Here is a 16,796-nt window from a genome sequence, read left to right on the forward strand (position 1 = left end):
GAAAAAGAGAGAGAGAGAGAGAGAGAGATGGCGAGAAGGGAGATGCGGGGATGTACAGACAGGGCTAGGATGAGGAGAGCGGGAGGATAAGGACCGAGGGCCATTTCTGCTCCTTTTTCTGGGTCGTTAAAGAATGGACGGGGGACGGGACGGCTGAGCTGGTTTGTTTGTGTGACGTTTACAGGTAAGAATAAACAATTTACAACAGTTTAACAACAAGCTTTTTACAGTAAGTTGTGTTTTTTGTATGTTTTTAAATACGTGAAAGCAGTTTTAGCTTAAAAACACCCAAAAAAATCCATTGAATTCAGTATTAACTGTGTTTAAAGGGGAAGTTCACCAAGTGTTCAAAATTCCATAATCAGTGTTTGAGATGAACATATTTAGATTGAGGTTTGATGTTAAATAAAAAAAGAATTAAAAAGTGGTTAATTTTAGATTATAGAAAAACAGTGAATGGAACCAGGCGTCGGTCACCATGACTACAACACAGATATAGCCCGTATATTCTTACTATCCAAACCTACCAGTGAATTTTACCAGTGATGGTAAAATAGTGAATCGAAAATCTCAACTAATTTTCTAGTTTTCTTTAGGGACTATTTTATTCTGTAGCCGCACTACAGCTACCCTGCAGCATGTATCCCTCCACCATTTTAATGATATGCGGTTTTAAAAGCAGGTTCTAGAGCCGAACTCTGGTAGAACAGTGTCTCAGGCATCAGGCAGCGTCTTCATCACCATTAGGTGGAGCAGAACGTCCTGTGAGGTAGTGGTGATGAATGGAACCAAGTGTCCAAAGAGTTTAAAGGGAAAGTTCCCAGATTTTTCATCCTGTGGGAAATAAAGGCATTCAGAGTTAATGAGTGGGAGATTTGTAAGGTGGTGGAACCCTAATGTTCTATTTAGGTAGTGTTAAATAAAGTTCCCAGCACTGATATCCTAAAAATGGCCTGTTTCTGTTATATTAATGTAGTTAATGAAGTCAATTAATCAATTCTGATCAGTTGATTTAGCTTTAAATGATTATTTAAATGATATTAACATGCTGAAAGAACATTTTTGGCAATGATGAAAGTGAAACATAGGCCGTCTGACCTCAGGAACTCCCTCCTGTCTCCTTCCGCCTGCGTCATTTAAACAGCAACGGTACTCGCCGCCGATATCCCTCCGCTGATGGGCGCAGTGGTCTGGAAATGAGGGGTGTTCAGGTTGCTATCTTGGCAGTGAATTGTCAACACAGGCGCGTGCAGCACGATGCTCGTACGCTCTGATTGTTTAAGCCTGTAAAGCCAAAGCGTGTCATTTCTGGAGGTCCTGGAGACCTGCAGCATCAGTGTACGATTAAACAATCATCTTTAAAAAGATTTCATAATATATAAATCAAACCAATATATAATACATACAAAAAACATTAATTACATCAAATAGAAAATAAAAATCTGTAGAAATAAAACTTTATATCCTACAAAATAAAAGTCATTTATTCAAAGTTTATTTCAATTCTATTTTTTTCTATCTCTATATTTCTCTCTCTCTCCTCTCTTTCATCTCTCTCTCTCTCTCTCCTCTCTTTCATCTCTCTCTCTCTCTTTCATCTCTCTTTCATCTCTCTCTCTCTCCTCTCTTTTATCTCTCTCTCTCTTTCATCTCACTCTCTCTTTCATCTCTCTCTCTCCTCTCTTTCATCTCTCTCCCTCTCTCTCTCTCTCCTCTCTTTTATCTCTCTCTCTTTCATCTCACTCTCTTTCATCTCTCTCTCTCCTCTCTTTCATCTCTCTCCCTCTCTCTCTCTCTCTCCTCTCTTTCATCTCTCTCTCTCTCTCTCTCTCTCTCCTCTCTTTCATCTCTCTCTCTCTCTCTCTCTCTCTCTCTCCTCTCTTTCATCTCTCTCTCTCTCATCTCTCTCTCTCTCTCTCTCTCTCTCTCTCTCCTCTCTTTCACTCTCTCTCTCTCTCTCTCTCTCTCTCTCTCCTCTCTTTCATCTCTCTCTCTCTCTCTCTCTCTCTCTCTCTCTCCTCTCTTTCATCTCTCTCTCTCTCTCTCTCTCTCTCACTCTCTCTCTCTCTCTCTCTCTCTCTCCTCTCTTTCATCTCTCTCTCTCTCTCTCTCTCTCTCTCTCTCTCTCTCTCTCTCTCTCTCCTCTTTTGCAGCCATGCTGGACCACATGCCTCGGCGCTCCCGCTCGCTTCTCTCTCTCTCGCTCACCTCTCTCGCCCTGGCTCTCTCCGTACTGGCCTTCTGCACCTCCTACTGGTGTGAGGGGACTCACAAAGTGGTGAAGCCGCTCTGCCTGTCGCCCGTCAAGATGAAGAACTGCGGCCAGAACAACAGCGAGCCTTACACTACAGGTGAGGGGCGCAGGCATCCCAGCCTTCTCAAACCAACCAAGAACCCTCCCAACCCCCCCCCCCAATAAACATAACCTCCACCATGTACATATACATGTATATATATATATATATATAAGGTGGAGGTTTTCTATATAGAGTCATGTGTCTCTGAGCTCGACTGGGAGAGAGTGTTTCCCACTCCTCCAGGCAGAAATCTTTCAGCTGTAGTGTTCAGACAGGTGGTCTCAGCAGCGAACCTCTGACACAGTAAAGACCTCCTACTGGAGCTCTCCAGACCCTGCTAAACCAACACACGTCCCCTCCGAAACGTGCCCAGCCAGTACACCTGGGCCGTACACCCAGCTCTGACACACCGGCTAGCAGACGCCAGTGACGGCCAGCGCCGCACTAGAGTGATGTGGGGGAGCGAGAGCGCCCTTTACCCACCCTAGAGAGAGAGAGAGATTGCGAGGCCGATTGCGCTCTCTTGGGGCCCCGGGATTGGAACCAACGACCCTCCTTAGTCTGCTGGGGCCCTCTCGCAGAACCAGGGTTACCGCATCTGTGTAAGGTGCATGAAAGGGAACACACTCCTGCACATGTCCTTCTGTTGTGTTCTAAGCTGGCTGTGTTTTCGTCAGGCTGTGATGGCGTCACTCGCGCCGTCTCTCTCGCTCTCGCGCTGCAATAAGCCTGTTACAGTGGATTTGTTCAAGATCCAGTTACTTCACTTCGCTCACAGCTGGACGACCTGCTTAACCTCCCAAATCACACAATGACACAGGGCAGTTCTCCAGTGTCGGTTCCGCTCAGATGCTGTGGTGGAACTCAGCAGAACTCTCTTCGGAGAGCCTCAAATACATCTCCCACGTTCTCCAGGGTCTCTGAGGCCTTTCCTGGATTTTCTGCTGACCAACATCAAACAATATGAAACGCATGTATATGCACTCTAAAAAAAGGGTTCTTCAAGGGTTCTAGATAGAACCACAACAATGCAAAAACAATTTGAATGCCTAAATGTTTCTCTGCCTGGTCCAGGCGTTCTTTAAGTACAAGAGGAAACTGTTGTAGATGGTTCTTTATAGAACCTACAAGCACAAAAACAAATCCGTCAGAACCCTTTTTCGGTACTATATGCAGTAGAACCGTGTTTGCTAAGACTGTAGAAAAAGCTGCAAAAGCAGCTCATTTCTGATTCATCATGGTTGTGATGTCAAATCGGCATTTGCATGTAACCCACAAGTCCCTGTGTTCTGCTCAGATGCTGCGGTGGAACTAAGCAGAACCTCCGAGAACCTCAAATGGAACCTCAGTGTTCTCCAGCTTCTCTGAAACAGGCTTAGACTTTCTGCTGGTCAACATTATACAGTATAAAATGCCTGTATGTATACTCTCCAAAAAAAAAGTTTTTCAAGGGTTCTAGATAGACCTACAAGAACTCAAAGAACCATTTGAATGCTTAAATGTTTCTCCACCTGGGTAAGTCTTAAAAATTGATGAATATAATATGTTGATGATGTTTATGGTTCTTTATAGAACCTATACAAATGGATCAAGACCAAGTTCTAACTACACACCATGCAGAAATGGTTCAGTGTAGAATTGAAAAAGGTTCTATGGCTTGTAACTACTTTGGAACCGTTCTTCAAAGATTGTATAACCAACTTCCTACAAGAGAATTTCTGTGAATACGAAGAACCATTTAGAACCAGGCAAACAAATAGTCAAGCATTCTAATGGTTCTTTGAGTTGTCATGGTTCTATACAGAACCATTATCTTTCTTAAAGAACCCTTAAAGATCTGCTTCCTGAATTTCTCCAATTTATTTGGTGGAGCTAAAACCCGAACTCCGAAAAAGTCTGAATTCCAGTACTACAGTCAAATTCAGCAAGGTTCTCCTCAAGGTGGCGCTGTTAGAACCATTAGAACCACCAGTTGCGTGTCCTTGTTCATTGTACTATCAGCTCTGTCGGAGTTGTCTGACTTGCGGTGGAACGTTTAACCTTCTCTAACTTTCTGCGTCTCGGCAGAAAGCCCCACCCCAGACCCCCGGGGGCCCTCCAACCGAACCATCTCGCCGAAACGGAGGGAGGAACTGGCCAGGATCCGCCAGAGACAGCTGGCCAACGCCGTGCATTACATCTGGGAGACGGGCGAGGACAAGTACATGTTCCGCTATTTCCACACAGGCTTCTGGGAGTCATGCGAGAAACATGCTGATGGTGAGAAACCGCGGGCCGGTGGTTCTCAACCCTGATCCTGGAGAACCTCCTCCAGGACCAGGGTCCGAATCCCGCCCAGAATTCCCGAAAACTCCTGCAATAGCTAACTAACTCCCACTGATAGAAGCTACATAAAGCTGAGAGGGTGTGTGTTCTGTCTCGTTCTGCAGGGGAACGGTGTCGCAGCTTCTTGGATCTAACCCCTGGAGAAACCCATGGTGAGTGTATGTGTGTGTGTGTGTGTGTGTGTGTGTGTGTGTGCAGATGTAAGTTTGCAGTGTGCTCTAGCCTTCCTCGTTCTCACCCCCGCTCTCTGTTGAAGGTGTCCTCTGGTTGTCCATGATTTCTGAGTTCATGTACATCAGTCTGTTGGGGATGGGTTTCCTGCTGATGTGGCTGGAGGTCTTGTGCTCTCATAAAGAAATGCACGCCCTCAAAATCAACGCCTTCGCCGCCATATGCACCGTTCTGTCAGGTAGGAGGCCGAGCCCGTGCTCTGCCGGAGTGAAGACCGGAAGAGCATGAGGTCCAGTGTAACTCTCCCTCTGTTCGTCCCAGGTCTGATGGGGATGGTGGCCCACATGATGTACACCACCGTCTTCCAGCTCACCGTTATCGTTGGGCCCAAAGACTGGAGGCCACAGAGCTGGGACTACGGCTGGTCGTTTGCGTGAGTTTCCTCACCATCCCATCCAATGCAATCAAATCCTCACAGCAATTTAGAAAGTACTCATTTTAGTAGCCTTGATTTCCTACAACACAATAGATCAGGTGTCCCAATACTTTTGTCCATACCGTGTGTGTGTGTGTGTATATACACAGTTAATGTCAATCCTAATCTTTCGCCCCCCTCCTCGAACCCCCACCCAGATTGGCCTGGGTGTCCTTTAGCTGCTGCATGGGCGCGGCCGTCCTCACCCTCAACTCCTACACCAAAACCATCATCGAGATGCGGCACCGGCAGCGGCTGCGGCTGGAGGAGTCCCGGGCCGCCAGCCGCGCTCCGGCCTACGAGGAGGTGGTGCCGGGGGCAGCGGGGGCCGGGCTGTACACCGTCAGCAGCCTTCTGCACTGTCCCGACGGCATGATGGACACGATGTGGGCGGACGGCAGCATGGGGGTGGTGGGGGATGGGGACGTCCCCACGCTGGTGCTGGTGGGGGGCTGCGGGCCGGAGGGCTGTGAGGACTGCGAGAGAGAGATGGACGAGATGGAGGTCGCCATGGAAAGAGACAGAACGGACTCACCGTGTTAAAGCGCCAGCTTGACCCACACAGCCAGCCTCGAGCGTCTTGAGGCTAATGTAGCTAACAAGGAATTGATTGATTGATTGATTAGCATGAGGCTTCAAACACACGTCTCAACACACGTCTCCTCCGAAAGCGCCAGGTCCCCTGCTCCACCACGCCGGCTGCATGGGACAGAGAGGTGCAGGGGACAGCTGTGCTCTCTCTGACTCCGGCTGCCGATGGTAAAGCAGGGCTGCAGTGGCAGCCAATTAGACCGCTTAGACTGTGCCAGTTTGAGGAGAGTGTGTGAAGGCAACAGTGTTTATTTAGCTACGTTAGCCTCGTAGCTCCTGTGCTAAACATGTAGCGCAAAGCTAAAACTGTAAAGGTGTAAATCCCTCCCCCCTTTTTTGTGCTGGACTGTTGACCAAGCTTTAACAAAGGCAGTGTGAATGTATTGTCAGTCTTCAGGCTTCGGAGGTGTGAGGCGCTGGTGCTGGAATCTTCCGCAAGCGGATCATTCCGATAAACAGATTTAGCGTCTGGGAGCTCTTCGGAATGAAATTTCACGGGACGGTTGAGTGGATTAGACCCGGATTGCATAACGACGGGATGCTTTCTTTTCAGGACTGTTTTTTCGACCCGGTGCAACCTGAACTTAACCCGTAACATCCACTATGAATTCCTAGGCTGACACTGTTGGACCCTCAAGCAAGACCCCTTAACCCTCTCTGCTCCAATGGGTGCTGTAGCATATGTGACTCTGACCTGCCACTGAGGATCTGGGTCTCGGTGGCAGGTTCCTGTCTGTCGAGGGCTGGATCTACATATTAGGCAGCGAGCGAACCGTCAGGTCTCGAAGGTGATGAAGATGCTGAAGCAGGACAAATGGACAAGCGCAAGGACCTGAGACACTTTGACCAAACCCAGACTGTGATGTTCTAGACAATGACTGGGTCAGAACATCTCCAAAAACATCAGGCAGACCTGTTGTCCCTGGGGTGTTCCCGGGGTAGCCAGTCTTGGCTTAGTGACGGTCATGAAGGTCCATACAGGTCCAATAGATCCCCTGGCGTACACTTAGCGAATGTGTATGGAGTAGGTACTGACCGCCGCATTCTTAAGACCACCCCACAAGACCTGATGTCTGATGTTTTGGAGATGTTCTGACCCAGTCGTCTAATTTTACCCCTTTTTCTACCCAATTTGGACCCAATCCCCGTTCAAGCGACCTTCCCCATGTGAAGCCAGCCATCCAACTAGCTAGGTAGCCTAGCGCACCAGTTAACAGACGCCTGTGCTGACCGACATCGCACTAGGAGAGATGCAGGGAGGACGTGCCATCAGCCATCAGCCCACCCGTTAGAGAGCAAGGCCAGTTGTGCCCACTCTGACTCCGGCTGCTGATGGCGAGCAGCAGGTCCCGGGAATGGAAACAGTGGCAGCGCCTTAGTCCACTGGGCCACTCGCTGAGCCCAAACTGACAGTGGGAGTGAGTGAGAGAGTGAGAGAGAGTGAGAGAGTGAGTGAGAGAGAGAGAGTGAGAGAGTGGAAAAGGCCTAAAGAAAGGCGGTGTGCAGACAGAGAGATTGGAGATTTGGTGGAGTCTGCTTTCCCATGTTGGGCAGAAGATTATGACAGTAATCCTGTGTGACGGTGCGGGAGGGAGACGGAATGAACAGTAAATAGTATTATGAAATGTGTTTTGGAGAACAGATATCCTGATATTAAACCTGCTTACACAATGCACACACACACACACACACACTTACGCTTACACACACTTACGCACACACACACTTACGCACATGCACTGTCACATTCACTCGCACGCACAAAGGATGAGTGTTCCTATTCACCGGTGCCAGGGCCAAGTCCAACCTTATGGCATACACACTCACACACACTCACACACTCACACACACTCACACACAGCTAATCCAGGATTATAAGAAAATATCTGCCTGTGTAAAATCTCTTTTCCTCTCCCACAGAAAAATGAAAGCAAAGTGATACCAGTACAACCTCCCAACACCATCACGTAAACTACACCAGTTCCTACTAAACTGCACCATTATATAAAACCAACACCAGCAGATAAATATATAAGACTCCACTAACAGTAATATCCAGTATGAAGTTCTAATAACAATAGTATCCAGTATGAAGCTCTAATAACATTAATATCCAGTATGAAGTTCTAATAACATTAATATCCAGTATGAAGCTCTAATAACATTCATATCCAGTATGAAGTTCTAATATCATTAATATCCAGTATGAAGCTCTAATAACATTCATATCCAGTATGAAGTTCTAATAACATTAATATCCAGTATGAAGCTCTAATAACATTAATATCCAGTATGAAGTTCTAATATCATTAATATCCAGTATGAAGCTCTTATATTATTAATATCCAGTATGAAGCTCTATTAACAATAATATCCAGTATTAAGTTCTAATAACATTAATATCCAGTATGAAGCTCTAATAACATTAATATCCAGTATGAAGTTCTAATAGCATTAATATCCAGTATGAAGTTCTAATAACATTAATATCCAGTATGAAGCTCTAATAACATTAATATCCAGTATGAAGTTCTAATATCATTAATATCCAGTATGAAGCTCTAATAACATTAATATCCAGTATGAAGCTCTAATAGCATTAATATCCAGTATGAAGCTCTTATATTATTAATATCCAGTATGATGTTCTAATAACATTAATATCCAGTATGAAGCTCTATTAACATTAATATCCAGTATGAAGTTCTAATAACATTAATATCCAGTATGAAGCTCTAATAACATTAATATCCAGTATGAAGTTCTAATAGCATTAATATCCAGTATGAAGTTCTAATAACATTAATATCCAGTATGAAGCTCTAATAACATTAATATCCAGTATGAAGTTCTAATAGCATTAATATCCAGTATGAAGCTCTAATAACATTAATATCCAGTATGAAATTCTAATAACATTAATATCCAGTATGAAGCTCTAATAACATTAATATCCAGTATGAAGTTCTAATAACATTAATATCCAGCATGAAATTCTAATAACATTAATATCCAGTATGAAGCTCTAATAGCATTAATATCTAGTATGAAGCTCTAATAACATTAATATCCAGTATGAAGCTCTAATAGCATTAATATCCAGTATGAAGCTCTAATAGCATTAATATCCAGTATGAAGCTCTAATAACATTAATATCCAGTATGACGCTCTTAATTATGAGCTCATTTGTGGCACTGCTTTGATGTTTTTCTGGATTGCATGAATTTGTGTTGTATTGACCTCTGTGTCGTGACCTGTTAGGCCCCAGGTGAGCTGCTGTTCTTACCTGAAGAGACGGCGTCAGATCCGCGACCCTGCTGGTAGATCAGTTAAGACACAGTCTCACACAGTTCCTCTGAAACTTTTATTCCACAGAACATTTACCTTTCCCACCAGAACCAACAGAATAATTACAAAACAGGGGTCTCCGCTGCCCCGGGCCGACCTCTGACAGCACTAAAACTCAGGACGGCTGATTGGACCTCAATCTCGAGCGTGTATGCTATGATAAACAGGACAGACGAAGCTACTGCAGCACACAAAATACGGTACGGCCGCTGTGGTCGATCTACGTTAAGTGTGGAGTACGTTTCTGGACACGGTCAGAATTTGTGTTATGAACAACATCAAATAAAAAAATATATACCCTACTGAGTGGTAGACACGCCTCCAGACTGTTCAGCACTACTGTTACACAGTTGCAGGTAATGGCATACAACAGTATTTACAAAATGACCGCAGGCCAGCACTAGAGTGTGATAAACCACAGAGTGAGAGAGAGAGAGAGAGAGAGAGAGAGAGAGAGAGGAGTGAAAAGAAGAGAGCGAGGACTGGAGGAGGAAGAGTAGGGTCCGGCCTTTTCTATTTGGTGGGCACGTACTGGATTAGGCGGAGGGCGCTGTCGTTGTCCATCACACCCTGAATAAACTCGCCCTCATGCAACAGCTCTGAGAGAGAGAGAGAGAGAGAGAGAGAGAGAGAGAGAGAGAATCATCAAAAATGTATTTCACATTTACTGTTCAAAAGTATTTTTATTATAATAAAACTTTTAACATTAACATCCAGTATGAAGCTCTAATAACATTAATATCCAGTATGAAGCTCTAATAGCATCAATATCCAGTATGAAATTCTAATAACATTAATATCCAGTATGAAGCTCTAATAGCATTAATATCCAGTATGAAGCTCTAATAACATTAATATCCAGTATGAAGCTCTAATATCATTAATATCCAGTATGAAGTTCTAATTGCATTAATATCCAGTATGAAGCGCTAATAGCATTAATATCCAGTATGAAGCTCTAATAGCATTAATATCCAATATGAAGCTCTAATAGCATTAATATCCAGTATGAAGTTCTAATAATATTAATATCCAGTATGAAGCTCTAATAACATTAATATCCAGTATGAAGCTCTAATAGCATTAATATCCAGTATGAAGTTCTAATTGCATTAATATCCAGTATGAAGCTCTAATAGCATTAATATCCAGTATGAAGCTCTAATATCATTAATATCCAGTATGAAGCTCTAATAACATTAATATCCAGTATGAAGCTCTAATAGCATTAATATCCAGTATGAAGTTCTAATAGCATTAATATCCAGTATGAAGCTCTAATAACATTAATATCCAGTATGAAGTTCTAATAGCATTAATATCCAGTATGAAGCTCTAATAACATTAATATCCAGTATGAAGTTCTAATAACATTAATATCCAGTATGAAGTTCTAATAACATTAATATCCAGTATGAAGCTCTACATATAAGTTATTACTGCTTATAAAAATATTATGCCATTAAATGCATATTCAGCTATGTTGTGAAGACCCTCACCGGACTCTGACTTGTTGAAGTAGGACCACAGCTTGTCTGCTCTTTTCTCTGGAGTGTTCTCGTCGTCTGGGAGCCGCTCCTGCTCCTCCTTGGGGATCATCTTAAAGATGGCCTGAGTGAGGAGGCAAAGGTGCTGAAGTTAGAACTGGTACAACCATCACCGGTACCATCACCATCCTAACTGGGTCCTGGAGGAGGAAGAGGTACTGAGGAATGTCTCGTTTTGGTGTAAAGTCCAGTCCCGTACAGTCCAGTCCAGGAGCTGAAGCAACTCAACACACTCAGCTTACACCTAAAAACAGGGCCCCAACGCCACCAGGGGGCGCCCAAGAGCTCCAAGATATCACGATTAAAATATATATTATTATTATTATTATTATTATTATGATTATTACACAGTTAAAAGTTTTTTTTTATAGTCGGATCACCGATACTAGGTTCATAAATTTCTGCTGATATGCAAATGCAGATATGCGCCTCTGGTGCTGAGGTGGTGGTATGGAAGGGGGCCCCAAAATGAAAATGTACTTAGGGCCCCATTAAGGCCCGGCCCAGCCTAAACATCACAGTCTGGTTCTTGTCAGAGTGTCTCAGGTTCACTCGCTGCCTAATTCCCTCGACAGGAACCTGCCACTGGACCCCGATCATCAGTGTAATTTCCTTCACCTGGTTTTAATGTTCTGGCTGATGGAGGTAGATCTGGTGATCTTCATTAAACCTGGCTAAGCTAACTGTGAAATGCTAATGTTTTCCTGTCAGGATGCTAAGCTGCTCCTTCCTCTAGCGCTGAGCAGCTTTAGCAAAGCCCGGCGCCGACTCCATCTGCACCTCATTCTGCTGATTTCTGCAGGGTTAATCACTGCTGCTCTGGAGGAAAAGCTCCATATCCCACTGACCTCCATTCACGTCTAACACTGAATGCTCATTTACGCAGTTTCGTAGACGTACATCTGAAAAGGCGCCTCACTCCATCGCTTCAGACTTTAGCTTTAGCGCTAGGATAAGAAACTGTAGCTCCGCCTTCTCAGTGTATATCACAATACCTACATTTAGAGCGTTATTAATTATTATTCACCCTAATGAGAGACTGTAGCTCCGCCTCCTCAGTGTATATCACAATACCTACATTTAGAGCGTTATTAATTATTATTCACCCTAATGAGAGACTGTAGCTCCGCCTCCTCAGTGTATATCACAATACCTACATTTAGAGCGTTATTAATTATTATTCACCCTAATGAGAGACTGTAGCTCCACCTCCTCAGTGTATATCACAATACCTACATTTAGAGCGTTATTAATTATTATTCACCCTAATGAGAGACTGTAGCTCCTCCTCCTCAGTGTATATCACAATACCTACATTTAGAGCGTTATTAATTATTATTCACCCTAATGAGAGACTGTAGCTCCGCCTCCTCAGTGTATATCACAATACCTACATTTAGAGCGTTATTAATTATTATTCACTCTAATGAGAGACTGTAGCTCCGCCTCCTCAGCGTATATCACAGTGTAGGTGGTGTTTGTCATTAGGGCTGAATGGAAGCTAGTACAGGGTAGTCTGTGGATGGGTCAGCTGCTGACGTTCTCGGGGAGACAGGGCTGATCTTAGATCTGTGTTCCTCTTTAAAACTCTGGTTAAAAATGGACCGGGACTTCAGAGCCTTTAGCCAAGACTCATTTAAGCCTCAGATTAGAACCAGTGCCAGAGCTTCTGGCAAGCTGTCAGCACTGCCTCATCACATCGCCTTGCTCACTCTTCTGACTTCAGTCCCTGCTGGGGGGGTGGGGGGGGGGCTGAGATGGTGAGAAGGTAGCACCAGAAAAAACACGATGCTCTTGTAGATGCAGGTGCTCTGGGACGTTGATGGGCTGCAGGGTGGGCTGTTTTCAGCTGTTCGGACAGCAGTGTCCTGTCCACTCTCTATATCTCCCTTCATCCCTGGAACATGTGATCTTTCAGTCTGAGGTTAAGTCGTAATCTAAACCAGATTAGACTGTCCTGTGGGTTCTGCACCCCCCAGATTTCCCTCCTTTCTCCAATCAGGTAGATGCGCAATTCAGGTGATTCAACGTGGAGCCTTCTTACCTCTTAAGAGACCACTTCATATTTTTAAATATATATATATATATTTCTTAAATGTGCGTCTCTATCTATTCCAGACATTTCATCAAATAAAGCTGAGTTAGCTGAATCTGCAGACTATGAACGGCATAAAGTCTCAACAGCAATGTGAAAGACTAGAGGAGAGCTGTGATTGGCTGTCGAGGTTATTATTTCACCATAGTGATTTCTGAATGCTCTCAAATCTCTATTAGTCCTGTGTTGTTTAAATCTGAATAATAACTTTATTTATTTAAAATTATAATTATAATCATTTATTTGCATCATTTGAGCAGTTATTTTTGAGCAGTGGTCATTTCTGCAAATAAGTAAATTCTCTAAATAGCAAATATTTTTATTTGGAATTTCGGGGAAATGTTGACCATGGTACACATGAAATACAACGTAAATATTAATGTCCCTTTAACACGCTACCTAGAAATATTAAAACCAGAGAAACTGGCCTCTTCATTTTTTCCAGAGATATATATATATATATATATATATATATAGTAATTGCTGCCATTGCTAAAGAACCCTTGGCGGACGTCTGTAGGTGGGTTTCTGTTACATGATGTAGGTTCATTAAACTGCATAAAGGTCTCAAAAAGGTCCGTAAAGAACCAGAGGTCTGTCCAGTGAGCGGTTCTTCAGGGTCTATGGTTTCCCTGGACCCTTAAACTGCACTATTAGCAAAAACTGCTCTCTATATATTAACAGAACAAGAGTTCTAAGACCTGAAATAGCAATAGTGGACCCCTCTCCTGGTACTGGAAGGTTCTTCACCCAAACCCATACACAACTTCTCCAGCATCTCCACAATGTTTAAGCATTCAGCTGGTTCTTTGAGTCATCATGGTTCCATACATACAGTACTGCTGCCTTTACTGAGGAACTCCCTTCCTTTAGGACCCACCCGTCCAGCCCTTTCTAATCCTGCTCTGCCCGTCAATGCGGAAGGTCTGAGGTGTAGGCCTTGTCTGGGTAGGTTTCCTTAGAAAGGTTCCTCACACCCAAACATCTCATCTTATTCCTAAAACAGGATTCTATGAGCTGTAGCAATAATGGAACCCTTTCTTGGTGCTGGAAGGTTCCTTAAAGAACCATGCACCACTTCTCCACCTAAGGGTCAGGGTTCAGGACTTATGCAGGTGGGGTTACTTTAGATGATGTATGTTCTTTAAAACTTTATTAAAGTGTGATTTTGTAGACATGGTTCTCCTTGTTTTGACTAAGAACCCTTGAAGAACACCCCTTCAGCCCTTCCTAATCCTGGTCCAGCTTGTGGAAGGTCTGAGTCGTAGGTGGGTTTACTGCCTGAGCACTAAACCAGTAATCCCATGGATTATTCTTGGTTTGGCCGATTATATTAACAGTCGGCTGAAGCGCTGGACTAATTGCTGAGTTAAAGCCTTTGCAGCGCAGATCTTTCAAAGAGCAGCCGCTGCGTCCAATTCAGAGGCAAGCAGAAACGGCTGAAACACCAGAAAACACCATGTTTACCCATGCAGACGTTCACCCCAGACGCTTTTTCAACAAGAGATCAGGCCTGACCTGAAACAGCCTCTTCCAGACTAAACAGAGGGGCTTAGGCCACGGGGAGGGTCGGCTGTTGTGTCTCAGAGCAGGAACTGTGGACTGAATGGCTCTGAGTAATGGGTAATAATGCCGGCCTGTAGGAATGTGAGGCTGGACGCTTCTCCTATTATTCCCAGTGGATTTACCCTCAGTTGGGGCTCGTCTGCAGCTCTGTTGCAGCAGAAGGGGTTTATGGGGGTTATTACGTTTTTGGATATACTCTCACAGTATGAGGCTAGACATTAATGTAGTTTTGTTATGCAGCTGATTTGCATGATATCATTGTAAATGCACACGGCCAGAGTTACAGTACGAAGTTACAGTCAAACATTATAGAATTATAGAATATTATAGAAGATACATCTTCTCTTAAACTCCAGGGTTATCTTTCACTCGTCAATTTAACGCTTATTATTCAGAAATACTATAAACAATTCATTTTCCTCTACAAATTATTCAGAATCCACTATAAATTATTTATTGTCTACTATAGATGATTCACTATCCGCTATGAATTATTCTGTATCCGCTATGAATTATTCAGTGTCCATAATGGGATTTTCAGTATCCACCATGAATTATTCAGTATGTATTATAATTATAATTTTTCGGTACCTACTATGATATTTCCAGTATCCATTATGAATTATTCAGTATCTACTTTGAATGATTCAGTATCCATTATAAATTCTTTAGTATCCATTATGAATTATTCAGTATCCATTATGAATTCTTCGGTATCTACTATGAATTCTTTGGTATCTCATCTTTGGTATTTCAGTAACTGTAATTTTTTTTTCAGGACCCAAAATTAATGATTTCTAATCAACTGTGTCGATCAATTTTGTCAGCAGCTACTATTAATTATTTCATAACTACAATGAATGAATCTGTAACCCCTATGATTTCTTTATTTATCTACTCTGAATGAATGTAGTATCTATGAGCTAATCTTTATTTATTAGCTACTATCAATGTACTCACAGAACCTTAGAGGGGATGAAGGTCTTAGGATGGTTAATAGTTGCCTCACTGATGATCTCAGGATAATATGATATATATATTTATATACTAGCAGATGTTCACTAGAACTTACGCCAGTGATTTCTGCCACTTCCGCCTTTGTGATGTAGCCATTCTTGTCAACGTCGAACAGAGAGAAGGCCCACTCCAGCTTGGTCTGTGTCTTCCCACCGGACGTCATGTGCAGGGCGACGATGTACTCCTTGAAGTCCAGTGTCCCATCGTCGTTGGCATCAAACGAGCGGAAGACGTGCTTAGCGTAGGTCTTGGCGTCGCTTTCTGGGAAGAAGCGGTCGTAGATTTTCTCAAACTCGTCGGGCGTGATGCGGCCTGACGGGCACTGCTTCTGGAAGTTCTCGTACCACTGCGAGAGCTCGTTCTCCGAGAACTTGGTGTTGAGTTTCAGGTCATCCAGGATTTCCTTGGACATGGCACCGCTCTTGGCGTTTCCCATCGTTATCCTTGACTGTTTGCAGAAGCTTCAGGAGTTGGGCTTCTTCTTGCTCTGGTGGGAGACTGAAGGCCTGTCGCTGTCTCTCGACCCAGAGACTGACCGAACCGAGCTGCTTCTGCAATTCTTTCTTCCCCTGATGAAGTCACTTGCAGTGGACGGGAAGCTCACCAGCCTGCTTGAGCGATGGTGTGAATATGAAGGATGCAGCTCAGGATGCTGAGAGAATGACTCCCAGGTTGAGGAGGGGGGTAGGGGAGTGGTGAAGTTGGTGGGAGGAGGTGGACTTAGGTTGTTACCTTTGACGGCACGGTTAATTCTGTTAGAGGAAGATTTGGCTCGACTGAGCCTTTGAGCTCTAAATCTACATCTCTGGCCTGTCTTTTCTGTCTCTCTATAAGTAGCCTATCGACAATTTTAAACCAGGAGAGCAAAAGAACATTGCAGCCACAACAAGCTCTAAAGCTCAGGCCGTTCCATCTTCAGTCAATGCAGGTTAACGCAACCATCCGTAATGAAAGATTAAGTACATTAGGGATATAAAATACATTGTTTTATTGAGGTTAAAATACTGTATAAAAGTTGTATAAAAGTGTGACTGAGAAATTGTCTAAATCTAAAAATGTACATTTCCTGAGTTCCTCAGGGTTCAATGTTAGGGTCTGTGCTTTTGTTATTTTTAAGCGTTACTTTACACTGTAAACTGTAATAGTATATAATGTAAGCAAGTTTACTTAAAAAAACACATTTTAAATGATAATAGACAGAATTAGTAACTAAGTATTAATAAATTATTCATGTATTTAAATTTGTTATTCTAAACAGATGTGATTTATGTACTACTTTACGCACTGTAAAAACAGGCCTGGTCATATTTTAAAAGAAATATTTAAATAAATAAATAAAAATAAATACAGTTTATTTAAAAAA

The 16,796-nt window shown here is 43.3% G+C and overlaps 2 protein-coding genes across 2 annotated transcripts; one reads left to right on the forward strand and one right to left on the reverse strand.

The window, feature by feature from the left end:
- The first annotated feature begins 2,155 nt into the window (after positions 1-2,155).
- Positions 2,156-6,097, forward strand: LOC140555769 (germ cell-specific gene 1-like protein). Its single transcript, XM_072679081.1, has 6 exons — positions 2,156-2,351; positions 4,365-4,556; positions 4,727-4,774; positions 4,879-5,031; positions 5,115-5,226; positions 5,427-6,097. Exons 1-6 carry the CDS (start codon positions 2,156-2,158, stop codon positions 5,809-5,811), a joined length of 1,086 nt encoding a protein of 361 aa, XP_072535182.1. The 3' UTR covers positions 5,812-6,097.
- A 3,624-nt stretch (positions 6,098-9,721) lies between these two features.
- On the reverse strand, positions 9,722-15,869 carry rcvrn2 (recoverin 2). The gene is made up of 3 exons (XM_072679082.1): positions 15,489-15,869; positions 10,708-10,819; positions 9,722-9,807 (listed from the first exon to the last, which is right to left on the reverse strand). Exons 1-3 carry the CDS (start codon positions 15,867-15,869, stop codon positions 9,722-9,724), a joined length of 579 nt encoding a protein of 192 aa, XP_072535183.1.
- Between the last annotated feature and the right edge of the window lie 927 nt (positions 15,870-16,796).

Source organism: Salminus brasiliensis, chromosome 5 (genome assembly GCF_030463535.1).
Source record: "Salminus brasiliensis chromosome 5, fSalBra1.hap2, whole genome shotgun sequence".
Classification (NCBI taxonomy): Eukaryota; Metazoa; Chordata; class Actinopteri; order Characiformes; family Bryconidae; genus Salminus; species Salminus brasiliensis.

Bases quoted from the DNA above. Each gene is read 5' to 3' on its own strand.
- LOC140555769 (XM_072679081.1), top strand. From the start codon at position 2,156: ATGCTGGACCACATGCCTCGGCGCTCCCGCTCGCTTCTCTCTCTCTCG. The intron at 5,032-5,114 runs GTAGGAGGCCGA...TGTTCGTCCCAG, and splicing joins CATATGCACCGTTCTGTCAG to GTCTGATGGGGATGGTGGCC. The intron at 5,227-5,426 runs GTGAGTTTCCTC...ACCCCCACCCAG, and splicing joins GACTACGGCTGGTCGTTTGC to ATTGGCCTGGGTGTCCTTTA.
- rcvrn2 (XM_072679082.1), bottom strand. From the start codon at position 15,869: ATGGGAAACGCCAAGAGCGGTGCCATGTCCAAGGAAATCCTGGATGAC. The intron at 10,820-15,488 runs GTAAGTTCTAGT...CTCCTCACTCAG, and splicing joins AAGTGGCAGAAATCACTGGC to GCCATCTTTAAGATGATCCC. The intron at 9,808-10,707 runs GTGAGGGTCTTC...TCTCTCTCTCAG, and splicing joins CTTCAACAAGTCAGAGTCCG to AGCTGTTGCATGAGGGCGAG.